Here is a 26,740-nt window from a genome sequence, read left to right on the forward strand (position 1 = left end):
TAATTTTAGTCTTCAATTAACCTACTCTGCATGCTTTTGGATTGTGGGAGGAAACAGGAGAAAACCCATACAGGCAAGGGGAGAACATGCAAACTCCACACAGGTGAGGCTGCATTTGAACCTGGGTCCTCAGAAGGATGTGGGGCACAGTAATTCATTTGGGTGGGCTGAATGCACCCTCCCCATGATTCCAAAACTGCTACTGACATTGCTTGTATGGTGGTACACAAACTCATCTGTAAAATAAGGGTGTACTTAAATCACATGTAGCTCAAGATTAAAGTTTGCATATTTCTATGCTATACAAACCTTTTTGATATTTAGTAATTTAATCCCAAGGGGTTGTCTTTTGCATTCACAGAGTGGGAGTAAGTAACCACCAAAAGTTGCTTGCGTTGAGAAGGAAAACATGAGAAAAATTAATAAAATACAAACAAAAATTGGTTTAAAAAAGCATGTATTTGCACCATCTATAGTCATTTTTCCATCTGTAGAATCTCCCAGTGTGTCCTCCAGAGGGCGGGGTTGTACCACAGATGTACTATTACTGACCATTGCCTTAAAATGAAGCCACCAACCCTAAATGAATGTTTTTTTCTTTTTCTTTTTAAAGGTGAACATCATGTAGAAGTCGCATTAGTTTGCTATTTATTCTCTGTATTTTCTTTTCTTTACTGATGGATCTCATTCAAGTAATCACATGGCAATTTTAAAACCTTTTTTGGTTTACAGATGAGTGCGTGTGTGTGTGTATGTAAATTCCACTACATACTTAAGGATCGTTAGTGCTGGTGCATGTCCAGGTGGGTATTGGGAGTCACCAGTTTGGTGACAATTAAACAAAAAAAAGCCAATCGCATCACTTCACTGATTTCTGGAATTTGAACTAGCAAGTTTTCTCGCTAGTTGATTTTCTGCATGCTAATGTATAACATCAGTAGCACTGGTGCACATCCAGTTTATCCAGTGGGAGCTGTAGCTTGGTGGCAATGTAACAAAAAAGCCGCAAGCGTCTCTTTTCCACTTTCTGGGATTTCATCAAGCACCACTCGCTGCTCGCTAATGCATAATTTCGTTGGCATCATTAAGACTGCTGCACGTCCAGTTTTTTGACAATCCTACAAAAAGTCCACTAGTGTCTCTTTTTTGGAGTCTGGGACTTTTGCTCGCTGACGAGCTGGATGATATTCGTGTGAAAAAGTTCTGTTACTTAGCCTACCTTAGCGTCATTAGCGCTGGTGCACATCCAGTTTGCTGGCAATCCTCCAAAACGCAGCTAGCGTCTCTTTTCCGCTATCTTGGAGCAACTAGTTACTGCAAGTTATGTGCTAATGTTTAAGTGATGTTCCTGCGTCGCTGGAAGGGCAGGCTATGCAAATGTAACGAGATAACCATCCCAAACATCTATCACATTTGTACGAAATAAAAACAAAGCAGTTTGTTATGGTTAGGTTTAGGACAAGGAAACTGTGAAACTATGTGGGAATCCTAATAACGCGTATGTGACTTTTGGTCCGCAACAAACCTCAGCATCATTAGCCAGGTTTACATGCGGACATTTGTCATTCGGGTTGAACTCGCACTCCCTAACTTGAGTACAAAAGTACATACTTATAAGTATGTACTTAAGTAAAAAAAATAAAAATAAAAATAAAAAGTAAATTGATATTTTCCAGCTCAATATTAAAATACATATAGGGAGATTTTTGTATTTCTCTAGATGGTTTACCTGCTTTCTCTGAACAAAATAAAACAGATAGATTTAAATAAAAACATGCATTTATTTGTATTATTGAAATAAAGTTATAGACACGATTAGTTTAAAAAAAGTTAGATTTGTTTTACACACATTTGCCCACTGAAATAAATGTTTGAAATATTATGTTAATGCTCAAACGTGACATAGTTTACTGTCAGCAAGCCAGACTTTTAACAAGCTAGCTTTAAAAATATATATATAATCAAAACAAAACAAAACCAGCTCATTGGTAATTTAGCTGACTTGCTAATGTGTAAATAACAAGTGTGCGTGTGTGTGTGAATGATGCCATTTTACCCTTTTCAGACTCTGCGTTAGTGTCACTTGTTATATGAGGGGATAGTGGAGGCAAGAGCGTAGTTAGCATTAGCATTCAAAGCTAACAAAATGTTTCTGACATTACTAAAAAAAAGATTTCTGACGTCAGGCAAAAAGCGCAGTATAAAGCCAAGCCCTAACCCCACAAGAAAGGCGTAGTGCTGTTGAATTTGAGGAATTTTCTGTTTGTTTTTGTCATCAATAAAAGCAGCTGAGTTTGTCAATGTAAAGCTGCTGCGCACATAAAAAAAATGTAATTATTTTTTTTTTTAACGAAAAAAAAACAAAAAAAAGGTGCATTATCTAAAGTGCTTATCAATCTTATATATATTCGTATATTCATTCAACTTTGGGTTTGCTTCCGGATCCCACAAGAGACGGAAGAGAGTCCAGCGCGTTGTGTCTCCCACTCGACCAAAGCGTTGTAAACTTGCATTTCCGGTTTAGTTGCATTAGATGCTCAAAAGACAAGTTTTGTGTATCAGGATTGTTAGTTGGAAACAAGATCACCGACCAAACATTAAAAGAACCGGGAAGAAGGAATTCCATCAGGACTTTTTCGCTTACGAGGCTTGCTGGGCAACTCCCGGGCAATGCTTGGAATTCCTTACAGTGGAGAATGCTTGTAAAAATGTTTTTGACCAAGTGGTTTTCACACATTCACTTTTGCTCATATTAGTAAAATAAAGATGTGTTTTGTCAGGGCTTTATACTTTTATGTCATGATAAAATTTTACTTAATATCTTCCTTGCCTGTGTCTCTCTTTATTATATATATATATAAATAAAAGGACAATTGGGTATTTGTTTTGCTAGTTTTTTGTTGACTCGTGACTCCAGTTCCAGTTCAACACACAGCTGACACAGTGAGTCATTGTGGTGGTTTATTTTTTATTATTTGTAATACCTTTATATGATTTGTTTTAGTTCTCTGAACATTCATTCAATATTCATTAATAGGGTTTTACTTTTTATTTCTAATAGCAATGCTGTACATAAGAGTATTATAGAATGTATTGTATTTTTGTTTTGTTTTAATTGTTCCTAGTAGCAGTATAATGCTTATTGTAATATTAGTTATTTAGTTTTTTACCTGAGAACTTGACAGTCTCCGGGTAATTTGTGAGCCCTCTACTGTTATCCCCGACCATCAAGAACAAGAACTTGGGTCCTGTTAATTTAAAGTGCTTTACAAGTCACAGAAGATATGGTGAATCTGTATACTGTAGTCATATATTGCATGAACAGTATATCTGCTTGCTGCGTGCCTTTAAAAGGAAACAAAATGCAACGATACGCTTCCTCAACAAACCTGCACTGTCGAGACATGAGACGTCTTCCTGTTGAACCTCGACTTAGTTACTTAAGCCGTCAAAAGGCTGAGTCATTGGCACTGAACGTGATCGTGCTAAAAATGCTTTTGGATGATCTCGTGAAAGTTGCGACACAGTGCTTTTACTGTTTAGCAACCTTGTGGGGAAATTTTGAAACACAACTCAGGAAAACTTACCTAATGCAACCCGGCTGTACAACAACAATAAGTGTTGTGAAAACATAGAACATAAAGAGAACACAGAGATGGAGACCATAAACAACACTCACTTTGGTCAACTCCAAAGAGGAACTTCTATATAAAAAAAACATTATCTCTGGGAGTCATCAATGGTTCACACTCAATTGCTCCATGCAGCAAGACCCAAGAGACTGACATGCTTCACTCTCAATTTCATTTTATTTGTATTTCTTTTTTACCTATCTATCCATCGATAGTATTTTTAATCACATTTTCTGTTTCAATTTATTACTGTATTTCAAGATTTTCTTTTGTTTTAAATAGCATCAGGGCACATACAAACAAACCATTCGCACTCACATTCACACCTACGGGCAATTTAGAGTTGTCAATTAACCTGCATGTATAGCATATTGCATTAATTAGTATTTTAGTAATATTATTTAAATTATTTGTAAAGCGTTAGTGTCATGGTCTGTGTTTTGGTTTGGGTTGTGTTTAGTTTTGTTCAATGTTTTCCTGTGTTCCATGTTTGTCGTGTGCTCATTAGCTTGTTGTGTCCACCTGTTCTCGTCTACTTTGTCGACCAATCAGCTCTCTCTAGCCACTCGTCTTGTCCAGGTGTTCCTCGTTGTCTCGTCAATTTGTTTGTATTTAGTTCCCTGGTTTCTTTCAGTTCTCGTCGGTTCATTGTCGTTGTCACATGTCTTGCCATGTCATAGTCGCCTGTTGTTTTATCATTGTGATTAAATATTATTATTTTGAGATTCCCGCACTCCTGCCTTGCCTCCCTGCTTCCCTGCAATTGGGTCCACCATGTTCTTGCCTTGCGTTCCTCGCCGTCGCCCTAACCATGTTCATGACAGATAGTGTTTATTATACTATTAGTATAGTATTTATTACTATTCAATAATATATTAGTATTGCATTTATTTTCATTTTAGAATTCTATTATACTATTGACTATTTTATGGTCTCTTCTTTTTCTTATAATTGTTTTTATTTTTTACTGCTAAAAGTTCAATTTTTATGATTTTTACCATTTCCAACCGTGAAAATCATGCAGTTTTTTCCCTTTTTTTCAGATTTGACCAAAAAAATAAAGAGCCGTTTATTTTGACCCAAAAAAAATAAAAATTAAAAAATCCGACAAATCTCAGGGATGTTTTTCATCGGACATGATTTTTTTTTTAAACAATCAAAAGCAATGTTGCAATTTTATCAATTAAATTCCAACAGATATAAGAAACAATGGATGTATCTCCACATTTAGTTTCTTTTCATTAAAAAAATAATATATATAAATATATATATTAAAAAAAAAAGACAAAATCTTGAGTGCATCTGCAAACTTTCTTATTCACAGCGGTTCATTTTTTCTACATTTGGTTATGTAACACACCATAAGACGCCACAAGATCCTGCCAAAGCCTTGTCTAAATAGGAAATATAGGACAGTAATTATTGCCGAGGAAGTTTGTTGAAGTGATACATCATGCCTGTGAGACAAGCTAATTTACTGTACATTTGCACTGTTTGCCATTTGTGTGTTTATTCATAAGCCATTTATTTTGAAGAGTGTTCATGTAAAATGAATATTTTTGTGTTTGTGGTATCTTTGTTCTAAAGTATTAATATAGGCAATAATCTACATACTTAGGAGGGGTGTCAACTACACTTGTTTTTTTTTTATATTTACAGCAGGGCTTGTTTTTTAATTTCAATAAATTCACAAATACGTCAAAAACTAAATCATGTTGTCATGCTGGATTGTTATGTGTAGAACTTTGAGGGGGAAAATAAAGTATTCAATTTTGAAATAAGGCTGTAACATTAGAAAATGTGGAAAAGGAAAGGGCTGTGAATACTTTACAGATGCACTGTACATACTTTTTCTTATATTACAATAAATAAAAAGACAAAAATACAGTTATGGTCCACCTTTTTACATTATTGTGCAGCTGAGAGCAGCGAGCGCACAGAGCCAAAATAGCAGCCCGGCAGAGCGTCCCGCTGACGTAGCACCGCCAGCGACGCGTACGGCATAGCGGGCGAGCACGCGGCTGTAGCCTTTCTCCTCTGACTCGCACGTGTACTCCCCCTCCTGGTTGCTGTCAATCAAGAGCAAGCACCCGTGCGGGGTCCAGGCGCAGGGCGTGGCTCCGCTGCCCCCGTGACGCCAGCTGTAGCGGGCGTGGCGGGACCCCAGGGGGCATCTCAGGAAGTACTGGGACCCGAGAGGAAGTGCCACTGCCACCTCGGGCACGCTTGAGTGATCGACCACTGCAAACATCATGGCCCGTTTATTACAAAATATTTCACAAATTGCAAATTGCACAACAAAAGCATGCTAACGCTACTTTCTGTTAGTATTTCACCCCTAAATTGAGGATTTCCTTTGCTTCTGACCATTCAGTCAGAAAACTTCATTTATGCACAAGGTTCTAACATCAGCAAAGATGAAAGCGCAAAGGGACATTTCAGCTTGAACGTTTGCTCAAGTCAGTCAGTCCGTGTGTGGAGTGAGTGGGCCTGAGATGTAGGTAGCCGATAACGGCTCTTGTATGAACATGTATTCGGCTACCGCTCATGGTAATAAGGTGACTAAAGTGCATCAGCGACATCCTTAACCACACACGAGGGCATTACAGTATTGAAACACTAAAATCTGTTCGCATTTAGCCGCTAAATTGACGCGTCCTAACATTAGGCTACTACTAGTTTCTAACCGTGTTTTATCACTGTATGCTAATGATAACATCTGTTAGTACGTACATTCCTTTCTTGACTTCCTTACTTGTCTCACTTGGTAATGGAATGTTCTGTTAGCATTAACACCCATGTTAGCACAACATTAGCTTGACTTTTGTTAGCGTCTGACCAGGTCATTTAACATTTTGTCAGCATTTAGCCATACAATAATTTGGCTTGACTTCTGATAATAATAACAATAATAATATGCATTACACTTAGATAGCACTTTCCATGATACTCAAAGACACTTCACAATTGCAAACACAGTCATTCACTCCAAAGTCACACCCTAGTGGTGGTAAGCTACTTGTGCAGCCACAGGTGCCCTGGGGTAATTCTACGGCCCCTCTGACTACCACCAAATATCTAATCACATCCAGCCACATTAATTCATGGGCAATGTGGGTTAAGTGTCTTGCCCAGGGACACAACACCTTTTAGCCATACATTTGGCTTGACATCTTTAGCTTCTGACTATATATCCCTCCATGCACCCATCTTCTTCCACTTATCAGAGGTTGGGTCACGAGGGCAGTAGCTTTAGCAGGGATGCCCAGACTTCCCTCTCCCCAGCCACTTCATCCAGCGCTTCCGGGGGGGGGGAATCCCGAGACGCTCCGAGGCCAGCTGGGAGACATAGTCTCTCGAGCGTGTCCTGGGTCGTCCCCGGGATCTCCTCCCGGTGGGACGTGCCCGGAACACCTCACCAGGGAGGCGTCCGGGAGGCATCCGAATCAGATGCCCCGGCCACGTCGTCTGGCTCCTCTCAATGTGGAGGAGCAGCGGCTCTACTCTGAACTCTTCCCAGATGACCGAGCTTCTCACTGACTATGTATCTATCACTTAAAAAAATGCATTGTAATACTAAGTTCTGTTAGTACTTAGCCATTCATTGATTGTGACTTCTTTAGATTGTGACTACAGTATGTTATGTAACTTTACAAATTGATGCTAATGCATAAGTTATTTTAGCATTTAGCCGTCCTCTTGACTTTCGCTTGCTCTAGTTTCTTATACATGCATTCTTGACTTTTTAAGTTTGTTCTAGTTTCTTGTACTTGCATCTATGACTCAACAAATGTGCACTAGTGCTTTGATTCCCATAAGATGGACGACGTGAAAAAGTGTTTAGTGTTTTGATATCAACATGCTGACACTTGTGTTGGAAAAAGCCCACCTGTAGATAACTGTCACACACACACACACAGCATGTGCTCATATCATGCAGGTCATAACAGCAGAAGGTGATAAGGAAGCAGCTGTGTCAATTTCATGGGTGTATTCATATTTGTAACACCAAGGTTAAATGTTGTGTAGTTAATATGTTTAGAAGCTACAAGTGACAAGATAACATGTATTTACTTATTTTATGTGCAATTTTTTTCAAATAATATGAAAATGTCAATATTTGATAAATGATAAGTAGAGCTGCTGTCCAAAGCAAACATGATGGAAATGTTTCTCTTATTGTGACTGGTCATTTGCATTTCACAACACTCTCTACACATTGAATCCCAATGAAACCCTCTGTACTAGTACTGAATTTTAAGAAGAACATCCTTTGGAACAAACCTTTGCTTGAATGATGAGGCAAGGATGAGCACACGTGGTAATTTCCCGAGTTCACATCCTGAACCACTAGACCACTGTCAAACAAAACACATGTATTACCATCACTTAAGATGTTCCTCGCCTTCGACCAAACCCCAAACGTGACAGTGTCACCCATTGTGAGTCAGCCTTGCTCCATGTCATCGGTATGAGTTGACATTCTAATATGTACTAACTCAAGTCAGTCACTGTGAGTCACTTTACTTTAAAAAAAATAAATTTGAATGTAATCAGTTAGGCGGCACGGTGGCGACTGGTTAGAGTGTCAGCCTCACAGTTCTGAGGTGCGGGGTTCAATCCCCGGCCCCGCCTGTGTGGAGTTTGCATGTTCTCCCCGTGCCTGCGTGGGTTTTCTCCGGGCACTCCGGTTTCCTCCCACATCCCAAAAACATGCATTCATTGGAGACTCTAAATTGCCCGTAGGCATGACTGTGAGTGCGAATGGTTGTTTGTTTCTATGTGCCCTGCGATTGGCTGGCAACCAGTTCAGGGTGTACCCCGCCGCCTGCCCGATGACAGCTGGGATAGGCTCCAGCACGCCTGCGACCCTAGTGAGGAGAAGCGGCTCAGAAAATGGATGGATGGATGGATGTAATCAGTTAGTCATGTATGATGACTCCCCGTCATTTGATGGATTTTGCAACTGCTACAGTCATCACAGGGCAGAGGTGGGAAGTAACGAAGTACTTGTCCCTTTTTACTGTACTTCAATAGATTTTCCAGGTATCTGTACTTGAGTATTTATTATTAAATAAATATGTACTGTCTACTCCTTATGTTTAAAAATGAGCTTGTTACTTTTAAAACCTTCTAAAGTTAGCGACGATGAATTCTAGCTAAGCTCACTGGCAGTAAATTGTCACGTTTGAGCCTTAACATAATATTTCCAACATTTATGCCGAAACAAAAAACGGTAAAAAACCCAAAACAGAAAATAGCCATAATTTGCTCATTTTTTTACTAGTTTTAGTCAGCCACCTGCCACCGCCCCCTCCCTATTTCACGTTTATTTTAATCTATTTATGTTGTACTGTAGATAACTTTAATAGTACAAATAAATGCTTGTCTTTTCATTTAATAATAATAATGCATTCGACTTGTAAAGCACGTTTTCTAGTCACTCAAAGATGATTTATAATTACACACATTAAGCTTGCCTATTTTTATTTTTGTTTGTTTTGTCCATTGTTGCCACCAGAGAACGCATGTCAATCATCTGGAGAGATACAAAAATCTCACTATGTATTTTATTATTGGTTTGAAAAATGTCGATTTACTTTTTTTTTACTGAAGTACATTTATAAGTGTGTATGTTTGTACTTGGGTAAGGTAGTGGCTTCAGTACTTTTACTTTTACCAGTTATTTTTTGCACAGTTTTACTTAAGTACTGAATACCTGTACTTTTGACATCTCTGTCAAAGGATGGATGATAGTTTTGTTTTAGTTGCATATTTTTCTACAGTGGTTGATTTAATTGTACACTTGTATGACAGTTAATAATGTTAATTTAAAATATCTGCACAGTTTGTTTTGGTGCCAAAACATTATTTCTATCTACCAATGGGTATTTCTTATGATAAAAACGACACCTACCGATACAAAACTGCTAACAAAGTGAGAAGCTACAGATATGAATCTCTTAATGGTAGCTGTACCAAAAAATGCACCCACTCCAGTTGTGACAGTACAGTGGTGTGAAAAAGTGTTTGCCTCCTACCTGATTACTGTTTTGTATGTTTGTCATACTTAAATCTCTCCCATTATCAAACAAATGCAAATATTACACAAAGAAAACACAACAGTGGCTGTTTCCGATATGGGCCATATGGACAGCCTCTCAGCGCGGCACTCAGCCCCCCATCATCAAGATGTCTCCTGGCAAAATTGAGATGAACCTTAATGTTCTTTTTGCTGAGCAGTGGTTTTCATCTTGGAACTCTGCCATGTAGGCCATTTTTGCCCACTCTCTTATGGTGGAGTCATAAACACTGACCTTAACTGAGGGAAGTGGGGCCTGCAGTTCTTTGGATGTTGTTGTGGGGTCTTTTAGGGACCTCTTGGATGAGTTGTTGCTGCGCTCTTGGCGTAATTTTGGTTGGCAGGCCACTCCTAGGAAGGTTCACCACTGTTCTATGTTTTCGCCATTTGTGGATAATGGCTGTCACTGTGGTTCGCTGGGGTCTCAAAGCTTTAGAAATGGCTTTATAACTTTTTCCATACTGATAGGACTCAATTAGCTTCTTTCTCATATGTTCCTGAATTTCTTTAGATCTTTGCATGATGCCTAACTTTTGAGGATCTTTTGGTGTACTCCAGTTTGTCAGGCAGGTCCTTGTTAAGTGATTTCTTGACTGAGAACAGGTGTGGCAGTATAAGGCCGAGGGATGGCTACAGAAATTACTATGTTGTAATGGGGTGGGTAGGTGAAAAACAATAATAAAAAAATAATAAATCAGGAAAGTGTGCAAACACTTTTGCACACCAGTGTATTTCCTGGCGAAGTGCGACGTTGTCACAGCATTCTGGGTCACTGTGGTCACACCGTGGTGAGGGTGTGTGTCTGTATGTACGCTGGATGCACAAGTATGTCAGACCTGGTTGTGGTTGTGGCAGTGCAGCGGTTGTCATCCCAGCTGCAGTAAGGGTCTCGCGCCAACACACAGTCCTCGCATGTGTTTCCATAGTGGGTACAGTCGGCCACGTCCATCTGGATTAGCTGACCGCTAGAGCTGATGTAAAGATTCTTCTGTGAAATGATTGTTAGGTTTAATGTATTTAACCAATGGAGAGGATGTTAACTTTCATCTACTCACAGTGGTAGGATGAAGCATGATGCTGTCAATATGAGCTCTGTGGGTAAAAGGTCTGTATTCTGCGACAATGAAGGCCATGCTTGTGTTTTGCACCACTTTGTCTACTCCTCCAGAATCTGATGAAAAACAGCAAGTCAGGGGGACAGTAAAATAACACCAGAAAGTGCCATAAACAAACTAAGAAATACAGGTATACAAATTGTTCTAATATTTTTAGACGATGTCCATGTAAATGTGGGGATGTTTAAAAACATCTAGAGCATTTTCTTTCTGTGGCTTTGAACTTTTAGTCAAAAAGAAATAGCTTTCTTCTAGCTTCTGATTGGCTAAAATGGATGTACAGCAGTACTCCAGAAGTCCTTGTTTGCTTTAATCACCATCATTTTAGCTTGACAATAATGGGTCGACTTATCTTAGACCCTTTTCCCGAAATGACTTTCTTCAGGCTTCTGATTGGCTAAAATAGACTGACAGAAGTTACTTTATCAGTCCAAAATTCCTCATTTCCTCAACTCATTATCAGTGTTCAGTGCCTTTTATGGAAAGGACTTTCTTCACGCTTTTGACTGGCTAAAATGGACTTACACTATAGTCGTACTCCTCCAATCACTATTTTTAAAGTGCTTTTCTTCCGCAAACAATCTTCTTCAGGCTTGTGGTAGGCTAAAATAGATTTACAGAAGTAATTTAATCCATCCATTTTCTGAGCCGCTTCTCCTCACTAGGGTCGCGGACGTGCTGGAGCCTATCCCAGCTGTCATCGGCCAGGAGGCGGGGTACACCCTGAACTGGTTGCCAGCCAATCGCAGGGCACATAGGAACAAACAACCATTCGCACTCACAGTCATGCCTACGGGCAATTTAGAGTGTCCAATTCATGCATGTTTTTGGGATGTGGGAGGAAACCGGAGTGGCCGGAGAAAACCCACGCAGGCACGGGGAGAACATGCAAACTCCACACAGGCGGGGCCGGGGATTGAACCCGGGTCCTCAGAACTGTGAGGCTGACGCTCTAACCAGTCAGCCACCGTGCTGCCAAGTAATTTAATCATCAGTCCATAATTGCTCATTTCCTCAAATAAACCAATGTTATAGTCCCTTTTTTTGGAAATGACTTTCTTCAGGAAGTCACTGATGGCGTAAGAGTTCATTTGCCTAACTTCTGAGCAGGCAGCATGGGTCCTGTTCACACTCACTGATGGTGTGAATATTAGTGTGACCGAATGTGATTGACTGGCGAACAGTCAGGGGTGTAGCTAGACCTTTGGTCAAAGTCAACTGGGATAGGCTCCACCCTGACCCTCAACAGGATAAGCGGTATGAAAATGAATGGATGGGTGGACTTTCTTCAGACTTTATTCGTCCACAATTGCTTACTTCCTCCAATGACAACCAGTGTTACAAATGCCTTTTCTGGTAATGACTTTCCACAGGCTTCTGAAAGGCTAAAATAGACTTACAGAAGTAACTATAAGTCCACAATTCCTCATTTCATCCAATCACTATCAATGTTAGGTTTTTTTTGGAAAACACTTTCTTCAGGCTTCCAATTAACTTGGCGTGCAAGTGACAACATTATCATGCGTACAGAGTAAATTAACATCAAATGATCGACATCCTAGGCTAGGATGTAACATTTTCTACTTTAGTCCACCTAACATCACACACATCATCCATGCCGGGCTGGTTTGCCCTGTTTGGACAATAGCAAGGTATATTCTTACATATTCTTACAAAAATGAACTGTTTGGATACCATAAAGCACACCACGTTTGGAGGAGAAATGGCACTGCACATCACCCGAAAAACACCATACCAACAATGAAGTTCGGAGGTGGAAACATGATGGTGTGGGGCTGCTTTTCAGCAAATGGTACCAGTAAAGTTCACATTATTGAAGGAAAGATGAATGAGCAAATGTACAGAGACATTCTTGACAAAAATCTGCTGCCATCTACGAGGATGATGAAATGAAAGGAGGGTGGACATTTTAGCAGGATAATGATCCAAAACATACTGCAAAGGAAATTCTCAAATGGTTTCAAAGAAAAAAAATAAAGCTGCTAAAATGGCTCAGCCGATCACCTGACTTGATTCCAATCGAAAATCTATTGAAACAACTGAAACTCAAGGTCCATAAAAAGAAGCCCACGGAACCTTCAAGACTGCTTTTCCCTGTGTCTTTTCACATTATTACACACACTTTAAATTCAGGTGTGGGTATACTTATTGCCCCCCGGCTTGGCACCTGTACGTTGGGGTTTACCCCGGTGGATGCGAGGGTAGCCTCCCTCCGCCTTCGGGTGGGGGGACGGGTCCTGACTGTTGTTTGTGCCTATGTACCAAACAGCAGTTCAGACTACCCACCCTTTTTGGAGTCCTTAGAGGGGGTGCTGGAGACCGCTCCTGCTGGGGACTCCATCGTTCTGCTGGGGGACTTCAATGCTCACGTGGGCAATGACAGTGAGACCTGGAAGGGCGTGATTGGGAGGAACGCCCCCCCCGATCAGAACCCGAGTGGTGTTCTGTTATTGGACTTCTGTGCTCACCACAGATTGTCCATAACACCATGTTCAAGCATATGGGTGTCCACACGTGCACTTGGCACCAGGACACCCTAAGTTGCCGTTCGATGATCGACTTTGTGGTCGTGTCATCGGAGTTGCGGCCGCGTGTCTTGGACACTCGGGTGAAGAGAGGGGCCCTTTGTCACCGATTCTGTTGATAATGTTTATGGACAGGATGAGATCCTGCCCCAAGTGGAGGAGTTCAATTATCTTTGGGTCTTGTTCACGAGTGAGGGAAGAATGGAACGGGAGATCGACAGGCGGATCGGTGCAGCTTCTGCAATGATGCGGACTTTGTATCGATCGATACAGAAGGAGCTAAGCCGAAAGGCAAAGCTCTTGATTTACCGGTCGATCTACCGATTTACCTACTCTCACCTATGGTCACGAGCTGTGGGTCAAACAAGATCCTGGATACAAGCGGCCGAAATGAGTTTCCTCCGCAGGGTGTCCGGGCTCTCCCTTAGAGATAGGGTGAGAAGCTCGCTCATCCGGGAGGCGCTTAGAGTAGCACCGCTGCTCCTCCGCATTGAGAGGAGCCAGATGAGGTGGCTCAGGCATCTGTTTAGGATGTTTCCTGGACGCCTCCCTGGTCAGGTGTTCCGGGCACGTCCCACCGGGAGACCCCGGGGACGACCCAGGACACGCTGGAGAGACTACGTCTCTCGGCTTGCCTGGGAACGCCTCGGGATCCCCTCGGAAGAGCTAGAGGAAGTGGCTGGGTAGAGGGAAGTCTGGGATTCCCTGCTGAGGCTGCTGCCCCCGCAACCCGACCTCGGATAAGCGGAAGACAATGGATGGATGGAAATTTAATTCTCATCTTATTTTAGTACTTTCTTTGTATGTACGGATTACTTGGGTTGTTCCCAACATCTGGTAAAATTGTCATGCTTTTAAGAACTGAAACTCAGCAATGCATGCGACTAGTTTCTTCATACAGGAGGCGTCTTGAAGCTGTCATTGCAAACAAAGGCTTTTGTACCAAGTATTAAATCAATACCAGTTGGCGTGTTCAATACTTTCTCCCTGTGTCAGGTCACATTATTACACACAACTTAATTTCTCATCTTATTTGTTCTACTTTCTTTGTATGTATGGATTACTTGGGTTGTTCCCAACATCTGGTGAAATTTTAATGGCACCTTTGGAAATATATATGAGAAAAACGGTGACATGTTAAATACTTATTGCAGCTGCTGTATCAACAACGTCCATACACAACGCTGGCTTCTCTGGCCCGAGCACATCTGAGATGGACTGACGCAAAGTGGAAAAGTGTGCTGTGGTGTGACGAGTCCACATTTCAAATTTTTGGGGGAAATCATGAATGTCATGTCCTCCAGGCCAAAGAAGAAAAGGACTGTTCATCATCCGGACTGTTATCAGCACAAAGTTCAAAAGGCAACATCTGTGACGGTATGGTGCCCATACTATATAATGCCCATGGCATGAGTCACTTGCACATCTGTGAGGGCACCATTAATGGTGAAAGGTACATTCAGGTTTTGTAGCAACATATGCTTCCATCCAAGCAATGTGGTTTTTTAGGGACGTCCCTTATTTCAGCAAGACAATGCCAAGCCACATTCTGCATGCGTAACAACAGCGTGGCTTTGTAGTAAAAGAGTGCGAGTACTGGACTGGTCTGCCAGCGGACAAAACCTGTCTCCTATTGAAAATGTGTGGCACATTATGAAGTGTGAAATATGACAACTGAGACCCCGGACTCTTGAGCAACTAAAGTTGTCCATCAAGCAAGAATGGGAATAAAATCCACCTACAAACCTGCAACAATTAGTGTCCTCAGTTCCCAAATGCTTATTGAGCATTGTTAAAAAGAAAGGTGATGTAACTCAGCAGTAAACATGCCCTTGTCCCAGGTTTTTTGGAACACGTTGCAGGCATCAAATTCAAAATGAGAGAACATTTGCAAAAAAAAAAAAAAAAAAAATTAAATAATTGGAACATTGTTGTAGTGTATTCAATTAAATATTGGTCGAAAAGGATTTGCAAATGATTGTATTCTGTTTTTAATTACATTTTAAACAACATTCCAACTACATTGGAATTGGGGTTGTACAAGGTAGCACTTAACATGAACAACTGCTGAGAGAAACGATCATATTACAGTGGGAACACAATTTTTGTTGAGTTAGAGCTGACAGCTGTTTTAAACTAATTTTTGGGTGAGGAATCCCAAACTGATCTCAGTTTTTTTCAAGCACGTCAAGTTTTTGAAAAAAGTGAGAACAAAGTGGGACAAAGGAAATATATACCTATGTAAATAAAACACTAAGATGGAATAGTTACCAGCTTTGAAAACTAAATAAACCCAGCATAAAACGAAATATAACAACGGTATGCCCATGGTTACAAGGTTAAGAGAAAAGCCAGCACAAATCCTCTTAATTCCTACTATGGTAGCTTTCTATTTGTAGATATTGATAGTACTGACTTATTGGGAGCTGCAAACACCTCTCACACAACTGCCTCAATTGTGACTGCACAAACAAATTGCCACGTAACTGTAGACAAGTCCAATCGTAATCAGCTGGCAAGTCTTACTACAGCTAATCAGTGGAATTTTGCTTATCTGGAGGGTAAGCTGTGAAGAAAAAAACTGACTGTCATTTTGGAATCAGCATACCAATTTTAGTATTAATCATAATCTAACTCGACAGAAAAAGTTTTTTTTTCAAATTGTTCCCCAGTGTTATTTATCCATTAATTCTCTGAACCGCTTATACTCACTAGGGTGGCAGGTGTGCTGGCGCTGATCCCAGTGTACTTTGGGAGAAAAGCAGGGTATACCCTGAACTGGTTGCCAGACAATCGCAGGGCACATATAAACAAACTACCATTCACAGTCAAACCTACAGACAATTTAGAGTTTTCATTTAACCTAACGTATATTTTTGGAATGTGGGAGGAAATTGAAGTACCCGGAGAAAACACGCACAGGCATGCGCACTCCACACAGGAAGGCTGGATTTGACCTCAGAACTGTGAGGCAGATGTGCTACCAGTGGTTCACTGTGCTGCAAGATCATATTAATTAAACAATATATGATAGGATAGTACATTGTGTGCACATGTGCCCATACATGACCAAGTATAACTTGCAACAGTTTACCACCCCACCCCGTTCGAGGAGTAATTTTCAGTAGCATAATACTCACATCGAGACAAAAAGAGAAGTGTGTGTTCCTTTGTGAGAGCAGCATCAGCGTGAATGTGGGTGTACACGTGGTGGCTGATGAGAAGTGGGCCTGACTTTGTCACAGGCCTCACCCACTGCTCCATCTCAGAGTTTATCTGGGTCATCCTCAGGACGGCCAGAGGTAGACGCGTGCTGTCTGAAACGCACTGAAGAAGAGGAAGGTTTTGGTTGGAGCCTCTCATGTCACGATGAAAGATCAACAGTGTTATTTCTACATTCTCGTACCCCCCTGGGCCGGCCATGTTGATTTTCGGAGCCTTTGAACAGAGAGTTGCTGAAGACGTCGTGGATGTCCTGCATGGAGTACACGCACACGGCGCTCATGTTCCTGCAACCAGAGGTGACACTGCTTAGAAACCTGTTCTGTGCTAAGTAATCAAATTCAGAATCAGAATCATCTTTATTTGCCAAGTATGTCCAAAAAACACACAAGGAATTTGTCTCCGGTAATTGGAGCCGCACTAGTACGACAAGACAGTCAATTGACAAAGAACAATTTTGAGACATAAAAACATTGAGAAGAACAGTCACTGAGCAATAAAGGGTTGCTTGTTGTCTGGTAATGCCGATAAATTATTATTATAATTTTTTTTGACAATTGTGCAAAAAGATGCAGAGTCCTCTAGCACTTAGAGCAGTTCGAATGACTAATATTGCAATAGTCCGGTGCAATGACCATTGTGCAAAGGGCGCCGAGACTTCAAGCGAGTAGTACGATAGTCTGGGACAATGTTGATTGTGCAAATGTTGCAGATACTCTTCAGTCAGCTGCTCTGCAGAGAGGTTTGATGTTTATACTAGTGAGGAAGACTCAGTAATTTGTCAACAAATAAGCAAAGAGGTGAAAAACAAGTCAACATTGACACATGCACAGCACACACTCACTTTAAATGTAGGCCAGAACAAATCCATCTACTTACAACAGTATATCACGCATACTGTTCACTATTAATCTTTCACCAACCCCATTTCATAAACATTGAAGAGTTTTTAGCTAACCTTTAGAACAATCATGAACAAGAATACATTCTATTCTTAAACTATCCTAACGTACTTGTTTTTTTAAGCATTTGGAAAAGTTTGAGTCTTCAAGATCCTAACACATGTTTTTGTAAACAAAGACAAATGTATCCACAAAACTAGTAAACAACGATAATTTAGTCTTCAGGAAACATACGATATGGAACTCAAAAGACAGCAGTCTTCAATGAACCGTAACCTAACTTTCAACCATTAGAGAACATTTAAAGTCTCCAATGATTCTAATTTATGTTTTTGTAAAACATCAGACAACTGTCTTCAACAAATGGAGCCAATATGTGTTTGTAATTCTGAAGACCACATCGTCTTCAACTGACTTATCAAGCATTTGAGAAAATCTTCATAGCTCAAAATACATTTTTTTTCATAAACAAAAGAAACAATTATCTGCAATCTAACCAACATGCTTTGATGACACTGACCAATGCTGTCTTCAACATACCAAAAGTCCCAAATTTCTTCAAAAATCTTAGCCAGTCTTCAGTCAACTTAATGTACATGATTTTAGTTTTTTCAATGAGTCTAATGTACCCGTTTTGACAAACAACAAAGACAACTATCTTCAACAAACCAAACCTATGTAACACTTTGGTAACACTGAAGAGAATTTAGTCCTCAACTAACGTAACACAAGCGATTTTTCAAACATCAGAGACACTTCAGAGTTATCAATGAACCTTCCTTATGTGTTTTCGTCAATACAGAAGACAATCTTAAACTACCATAATAGACGTAGTTTTTCAAATATTGGGGAAAATTTATTCGTCAAAAATAATCTAGTGTCTGACGATTTATGCTTTGTGTGTTTTCAATAGCATCAACGAATTTACGCCTGGAATGAACCGAATGTAGATTTTAATAAACACTTTGTACAATCTTCAATGAACTGAATGTAGGTGTTTTAAGAGAGAAAAGTTTGAGTCTGCAATGAAACTAACATGCGTTTAAATAAACATCAACAACAATTTTTTTTCATTGAATCTAGTCAGTCTATGTTTTTGTAAAACACCAAATACAATTTTGAGTCTGCAATGAACCTAATGTTTTTTTTTTCCAAACATCAAAGACAATCTAACCAAGAGAAAGTCCGCATTTGAAAAAAAACATGAAACCTTGAACCTTATGAAAGTGCTGCCATTGATTGACTGGATTATTAATTGCTACTGGAGTCTTGACGGATGTTTTAAGACGCACCATTCATTCTTGAAGAGTGCATAAATACGGGTGTCCTGCCATCGCTCTGCGTGCACGGTGTCAATGTCCACCATCTCGAAGAAGTGTTTTTTGCTCTCTGTGTCGCCACAGAGAAGCCTCGCACTCATCTGGGAGGTCCAGGTGAACTGCATATTGTTCTTGGGTCCACCCATGTCTGCCTGGAGAGAGCCAACGTTACAATGTTATCTTCACTGATCTGCAGCCAACGCGCCACTAAGGCCCGCCATACACCAAGTGACGCAGATGGACGACATAACGTGTAGAGTGCGAGGTAGTAGTTTTGCTGCAATTCATTGGAACCGCGAGTGAACAGCGTTGAGACGTCGCAAATATAGCAGCCAATCAAAAATGCCATGTCGTATCACATGAGCTTTCACAGCCAGAATAATATTCTGGGCATAAGCGAGACACACCCAGCTGCCGCCATTGCCAAGCCGTACCAATAAAATAGTGTTTTACAACAATATATATATATATATATATATATAGTTTATATATATATATATCACAACAAAAAATATGTTTCTGAATACGAAGTGACATTCAGCCGGCAGCCGCCAAGGCACAGCAATACAGTATATGTTGTATCTACTGCATCGATTGTATTTTACAATAATACTTACTATATTTACAATTTCATATGTACCTGTGAATGAAACAGTGAAGTGTGGAGAGTGCGGAAATGTTCATGAATTGAAAAGTTCAGTCAATGAATGTAACCAATAGCCTCTAAAATATCCATACTTTATCCTTTTATTTCTTGGTCCTCTTCCTTTCTTTGTACTATTATAGTATACAGTGGGTACGGAAAGTATTTAGACCCCCTTAAATATTTCACTCTTTGTTATATTGCAGCCATTTGCTAAAATCATTTAAGTTAATTTCCCCCTCATTAAATGTACACACAGCACCCCATATTGACACACAAAAAAAAACTTAATTGACATTTTTGCTGATTTATTAAAAACGAAAAACTGAAGTATCACACAGCCATAAGTATTCAGACCCTTTACTGTGACACTCATATTTAACTCAGGTGCTGGCCATTTCTTCTGATCATCCTTGAGATGGTTCGACACCTTCATTGGAGTCCAGCTGTGCTTGATTATACCGATTGGACTTGATTAGGAAAGCCACACACCTGTCTATATAAGACCTTACAGCTCACAGTGCATATGTCAGAGCAAATGAGAATCACGAGGTCAAAGGAACTGCCTGAAGAGCTCAGAGACATAATTGTGGCAAGGCACAGATCTGGCCAAGGTTATAAAAAACATTCTGCTGAATTTAACTCATTCAGTGCCAGCCCTCCCAGTTAACATGGATATTTGACTTCTAAAGTAGTCAGTGGCACTGAATGTGTTAAGGTTCCTAAGAGCACAGTGGCCTCCATAATCCTTAAATTGGAAGACGTTTGGGACGACCAGAACCCTTTCTGCAGCTGGCCGTCCGGCCAAACTGGGCAATCGGGGGAGAAGAGCCTTGGTGAGAGAGGTGAAGAAGAACCCAAAGATCACTGTGGCTGAGCTCCAGAGATACAGTCAGGAGATGGGAGAAAGTTCTCCATCACTGCAGCCCTCCACCAGTCAGGGCTTTACGGCAGAGTGCCCCGACGGAAGCCTGTCCTCAGTGGAAGACACATGAAAGCCCGCATGGAGTTTGCTAAAAAACACCTGAAGGACTCCAAGGTGGTGAGAAATAAGATTCTCTGGTCTGATGAGACCAAGATAGAATTTTTTCACCTTAAATTTAAGCGGTATGTGTGGAGAAAAACAGGTACTGCTCATCACCTGTGAAGCATGGTGGTGGCAGCATCATGCTGTGGGGTGTTTTTCAGCTGCAGGGATAGGACGACTGCTTGCAATCGAAGGAAAGATGAATGCGTCCCATTACAGGGATATCCATGACGAAAACCTTTTCCAGAGTGCTCAGGACCTCAGACTGGGCCGAAGGTTCACCTTCCAACAAGACAATGACCCTAAGCACACAGCTAAAATACCGAAGGAGTGGATTCAGAACAACTCTTGTGGCTGTTCTTGAATGGCCCAGCCATAGCCCTGACTTAAACCCAATTGAGCATCTCTGGAGAGACCTGAAAATGGCTGCCCACGAACGTTCACCATTGAACCTGACAGAACTGGAGAGGATCTGCAAGGAGGAATGGCAGAGGATACCTAAATCCAGGTTTGAAAAACTTGTTGCATCATTCCCAAAGACTCACAGCTGTATTAGCTCAAAAGGGTATTTCTACTAAATACTGAGCAAAGGGTCTGAATACTTACGGCTGTGTGATATTTCAGTTTTTCTTTTTTAATAAAACTGCAAAAATTTCAGAAATTCCGTATTTTTCTGTCAATATGGGGTGCTGCGTGCACATTAATGAGGGAAAAAATGAACTTAAATGATTTTAGCAAATGGCTGCAATATAACAAAGTGAAAATTTTAAGGGGGTCTGAATACTTTCCCTACCCACTGTAGATACAGCAGCCATGGCAATCTGCTTCTTTCTTGACAGTTGTGCCATGTTATTTGTGGCTCAATTAAACATACATACATTAATAAATATATAAATAGTGTATGGTAAGCTTAAATAACCAATAACCAATAACAACGACAAGGGTCGCAGGTTGTATACAGTATACTGTAAGTGCAGTGGTCAATCAATCGCCTGATATGCAGTTGGAATTTGTTGTATTTTTTGTGTGAAGGTCAGTCGCTTTCTGCCACGTTGCTCGGTGTGTGGCGGGGCCAACACTCACCAAGCAAAACTGGGAGACATATGGAAGCCATGTGCTGCTGAACACGTTCAAATCTTTATTCCTCTCCTTGTAGAAGGCGTACACTTTGTCCTGCAAAGGCTCGTCCCTGTGTTTGCTCATAACCAAACCCAGGTAGTGCTGTTCTACAGGCAGAGACACAGATAAACACACACAACTAAGCTCATTTAACAACACAAACATCACATGGTTAAACACAATGGCTCATCTACATGTTTTGCTATCCCCCACCTCGAGTGAAAGCATCACCTGTTTGCACTGTCAGACAACAACATGAAGTACCGTACACATGCACAGTCTATTGCCTTCCAATAGAAGAGTTGTATTAATAATTTGAACCACTCCTTCATTAGTGTCACTGGTGGGGTGAGCTGTAGCCTATCCCAGCTGATTTTTGGGTGAGAGGAGGGGTACACTCTGACCTGCTCAACGGCCAATCGAAGGGCACATATAGACAAACAACCATTCACACCTAGAGACAATCTAGTCTTCAATGAACCTACTGTATCATGTATATTTTTGGAAATTTGGGAGGAAGCCAGAGTACCCTAACCCATCCCATCCACATTCTCCACATAAGATTTAAAAGTGAAGAAGCCCTTCCAATCACAGGTGAAGCGTTTTCAACAACCAAGAAGAGTCCAGGTGTCTTGAGTTAACTCTTGCGGATTACCATGACTGAGAATCCACACACTATATCACATGTAGTACCTTTGTCGTGGTTTGCTGGTCCCACTCTGTTTTTCCCGAACTTGTGAACGCCCACATACTCCTGGGAGCCGGAGTACGTGACATACAGCGAGGAACCTTCTGCAGATTCTGGAATTAAAAAAGAATAAATAAACGATGGGGTTGTATGAAAGAGATTGGCCTTGAAAAAGTATTACTAAAGAGGGACCAACATTGACTCGAACTTAAGATAGCTTGGACCTCTTATGTGGCCTATTTGTTACTTTAACATTTTATTTTTTATTTTTTTTAAAGAAGATAGTTTGACACGTGCAGCGACTTAACAAGTGGTAAAAATGTATCATAAAGTGTCATTCAGAACATTCCAGGGCAAAATGAAAGCTGCGAGCAGCAATGAACAGGACCTAGCATAATGGTATATTACACAAAGTTTGAAGGAAATCAGTGATTCAGGAGTAGACTTACTGACTGAAACTGACCCTAATGGTCGCTGCAAACCAAAATGACTGACTTCCTGTGTCTTTTTGGACAGAGCTTCTTGAGACTTTTTTTTTTATAGGTCTATTCATTATAGACATGCCTACCAAATATCATGTTGCTACTTAAAACTGGCTTTGGGGGCTGAATTTTAATTTTAAAAATTGCGAATGGGGGAAGTTTTTCAGCAATCAGACAAAATCTCTAGGTTAAGTCCATATTCGAAGGACCCCTGAAAATGGCCAAAATGACCGTAAAACGGTCAATTCGAACCAAAATGGTTAAACCTTCTGTGTCATTTTGGGCATGGCTTCAAGTACAGTAGATCCAGTAATGATAGACAACACCTTCCAAACTTAGTGTTGCTAAGTAAAACTTCCTCAGTCTTTTTAGGCTTGGGGTCTTGAGACTTTCTTGTTCGTCTACTCAAAATGCCAATTTATTAGGCCAAAACTCACCAACAAGAACAGAATGTTCAGCATCCTTTAAGATAAAACTCCTGATGCTCCCTCGTATGCTCTCCAGGTCGTCAGCTGGGGTGCAGGTGGGAGGAACCTCTGACGGCTTCTACAAAGAAACACAAGAGGTCAGTAAGACGCTGTCATGGTTCTGTTCACCTTGAGTGTCTCACCGTGTCACAGCACAGTGTCACTGCTCCGTCCGTCCCGCAAAGAAACACCCTGCTGGCGTTTTCCCTTTCTTGGGCCAAGACCACTTCGTAGCTGCAACCCTAAAGGACATTTTAGGAAATAAGAACTGAGCAGCAACCAATCAGAAAGCTACGTTAGTGTGTGTGTCTCACGCTTGGCGAAGTTGCAGTGTCTGTGCACTCGGCCCACAGCAACTTTCTTTCCACGGGAGTCTGCAATAGAGACATGACATCCTGTTCCCTCTTTTACCCATATACAATGCAAAATGGAGCTTTAACACTAGATCTGTCATTTACTATCCGGCTGTGCCTACACAGAACCCTGCAAAAGCAGGATATTGCTGCAACTGCATGAGCAAACAGGTCACTAGAGGAAATCAATGCCAATGTCTGGTGTGACGTCTAAAATACTTTTCAGCAAGTGGCCCGCCTCTGTTCAACTCTCATAGCCAGGGGCGTCGAACAGCGAGGAAAAAGTTGACAACTGTGCTGGGGGGTCCCTGTCCTGTACGTGTGCCAGGCGGGATATTGCCGCAGCTGTGTGCGCTTTCACACAGCGACATGGCTTCGTACAATTGGATAATTAAATTCAATACAACAGGGGAGAATACCTGTTCTCAGAGAGGGCGCCCTTCCTCTGTTACGGCTCTGATAGTACCTAAGTAGACGAAAAAATACTGGCTTTTACAGGCAGTGTAAAAGGGACTCAAAGACAACTAGGTGTTTAAAATGGGCCTGGAATGCATTGCTAAACGGCAGTAGAACCATGAGATTTCTCAAGGCCAATCAATCGGTGAATACAAAAAAGATGACTGCGACAAATGCAATATGATGAAAAAGAGCAGACCTCCTCCAAGGCTAAACAACGCCCAAAAAGATAATTGATAATTTAGATTTAAGGTTTATTTATAAGAGTATTTTAGTACGTTGGTTAGCAATTCCAAATTATCTTCCATTAATGTTTTGAGCAATGATTCACAACCATCGTGCTGCGGCACATGAGTGTGCTGTGAGAGAGCATCAGGTGTGCCGTGAGAAATTATGCAACTGCACTTAAGGCGATACGACGCATCTTTTTTCATCTAGCTATGCTAGTAATATATGGTGACAGGCAGAACAACTGAATAATAATAATGAACTTGTGTAACCTGTGTGTTTTGTTTGGTGAGAATTTTGTCATGTAAAATAAAATGTGCCTTAGCTTAATAAAGTTTGGAAAACACTGTCTTCGAGGATATTTCTCCATGTGAGAGCAAATAAACCTATTGATTTTGATTCACTTTGACACTGTGTGGCCATGGTAAAACCACTAAAATGTCTTATTTCAATTGAACAGAGTTATTCAATCTTCAAGGGATATTTAACAGAGTGAAGAAGCAATTGATTGTGAGTGATGACATTAGTGACATGAAGTTGTTTAGCCATATTTTGACACTTTGATCCATTATTTAAATATTTTCAGGTGTCATTGGTTACCTTCGGAGGATCCTGGAAGCTGACAGAAATCAGATGTCTTTTTCCGACAGCCACGAGCGTGCTGTGATCTCGTCTCGAAAGAAGAACTGTGCGGATTTCGCCGGGTAACGTTGCGCTTTTAAGCGTGAGCTCTGCCAGGGTAAACATCAAAGGACGAGTTAGACGACATGTAAATTCAATAAAGTCAAATTTACAGCATGAGCTTTGAATCAAACCAGAAAGACCTGAATGCTTATTGAATTACATTTAAGATGAGATTCGATCAAACTTTTTTTATTTTAGTCAAGTACGTACGTTGGCGTGAACTTTATATTGTGGGAGGAGCTACATTTAGCCTGGGTTGTTAGTGGAAGTTATGGAGAGTTTTTCTAAATCACTAAAGCACTTTTTATATCGGGTCATCTGTAAAACATTAACTTCTAAGTGAAATATTGTAAGATGAGTTTGAAATGTTCATAGATTTGTTTCGGATCACTTTTTTTGTATGTTTACAGTTTAAACTACGTTTGTATTTATATGCTGTACGTAATAATAAACATTGGGGGAGAGTCAATTACTTGCAGTTTTTCGCTATTCGTGGCAATTCTGGGTCCCTCACAAAATGTACATTTATTACATGTTCACTTGTTTATTACACTTACGTGATAAAAAGCTTTCAAGAGATCGTGTTTCAAAGCAGGGTTTAAAAATTTGGTTACGAGCCAGGATTTGGGTTTCAAGCTAGTGTTTCTAGCCTGAGTTAGGGATTCAAATCATCAGAGTTTAGGGTTTTAAATGAGGGTTTTAAGGCCAGTGGTGGGGTTGCTTCTGTTTTGACCTGGTGGACACGCTAAAACTGGCAGTGAGCCCCTTACATTTCTTTTTTCATCCATCCTTGTTTACTTTATTCCTTCCTCCCTCACTTCCTCGCATCCTGCCTTATCTGGCCTGCCGTTCATCCATCCATCGATCCATCTTCCGTTCCGCTTAGCCTCACTAGGGTCGTGGGCGTGCTGGAGCCTATCCCAGCTATCTTGGGGCGGGAGGCGGGGTACACCCTGAACTGGTCGCCAACCAATCACACAAGGGCACATATAGACACATGGGCAATTAGTCTTCAATTAACCTACCATGCATGTTTTTGGGATGTGGGAGGAAACCGGAGTACCCGGAGAAAGCCCACGCAGGCTCGGGGAGAACATGCAAACTCCATACAGGCGAGGCCGGATTTGAACCCGGGTCCTCGGAACTGTGAGGCGGATGTGCTAACCATGTTTGTTTTGGTTATAAAAGGCACTTCTGATTACTTATTTAGCCACGCAAGCTAAAAGTTATATGACTAATAGTAACAAAGTGAGATTTAAAATAATACACAGGAGAAAAAAAAAGGTAAGTAAAAGAACATGTCCACACAATTAAAGCCAAGTTTAAGGAGACTTTTTTTAATCAGTTACATCTCACTTTGCCTTCCAGTTTTAATAACGCCTTAAACAACTTGACTAGGTGCCTACCTTCCTGTGTGAACGTCATCCTCGGCAAAAGCGTCCACGGGTCCACTGAGATAACACTTGCGAGAAGCCATAAAACAAAGAAATAATGAAAATACGGCGCTGACAAAAAGTTCGCCATTCTACGGGGCGACTGGCAGGTGCGAGTGAGAATACGAAAGGGAAGTCCGTGCGTCTGCCAGCGCGTGGATCCGATTGGTTGGTGCGCTTGCTCTAGTTAACCAATCACATGGCAGTGTTATGCCCCTCGTGATTCTTTCCCATGATGGCGAGAGGCGGGGTACACCCTGAACTGGTCACCAGCCAATCGCAGGTTTCCTAAAATTGATGTATAAATTAAAATAAATAATAAAATTATCTCATCAACTAATA

General features: G+C 40.9%; 1 protein-coding gene across 1 annotated transcript; it reads right to left on the reverse strand.

The window, feature by feature from the left end:
• Positions 1–3,656: 3,656 nt before the first annotated feature.
• LOC133474122 (semaphorin-7A) lies at positions 3,657–26,534 on the reverse strand. The gene is made up of 14 exons (XM_061765472.1): positions 26,372–26,534; positions 24,882–25,012; positions 23,559–23,618; positions 23,388–23,486; positions 23,215–23,323; positions 22,301–22,408; positions 21,572–21,714; positions 18,792–18,970; positions 16,782–16,884; positions 16,516–16,702; positions 10,770–10,885; positions 10,551–10,702; positions 7,917–7,990; positions 3,657–5,873 (listed from the first exon to the last, which is right to left on the reverse strand). The coding sequence occupies exons 1-14, from the start codon at positions 26,487–26,489 to the stop codon at positions 5,536–5,538; spliced, it is 1,917 nt and encodes a 638-aa protein (XP_061621456.1). The 5' UTR covers positions 26,490–26,534; the 3' UTR covers positions 3,657–5,535.
• Between the last annotated feature and the right edge of the window lie 206 nt (positions 26,535–26,740).

Source organism: Phyllopteryx taeniolatus, chromosome 2, assembly GCF_024500385.1.
Source record: "Phyllopteryx taeniolatus isolate TA_2022b chromosome 2, UOR_Ptae_1.2, whole genome shotgun sequence".
NCBI classification, from domain to species: Eukaryota; Metazoa; Chordata; class Actinopteri; order Syngnathiformes; family Syngnathidae; genus Phyllopteryx; species Phyllopteryx taeniolatus.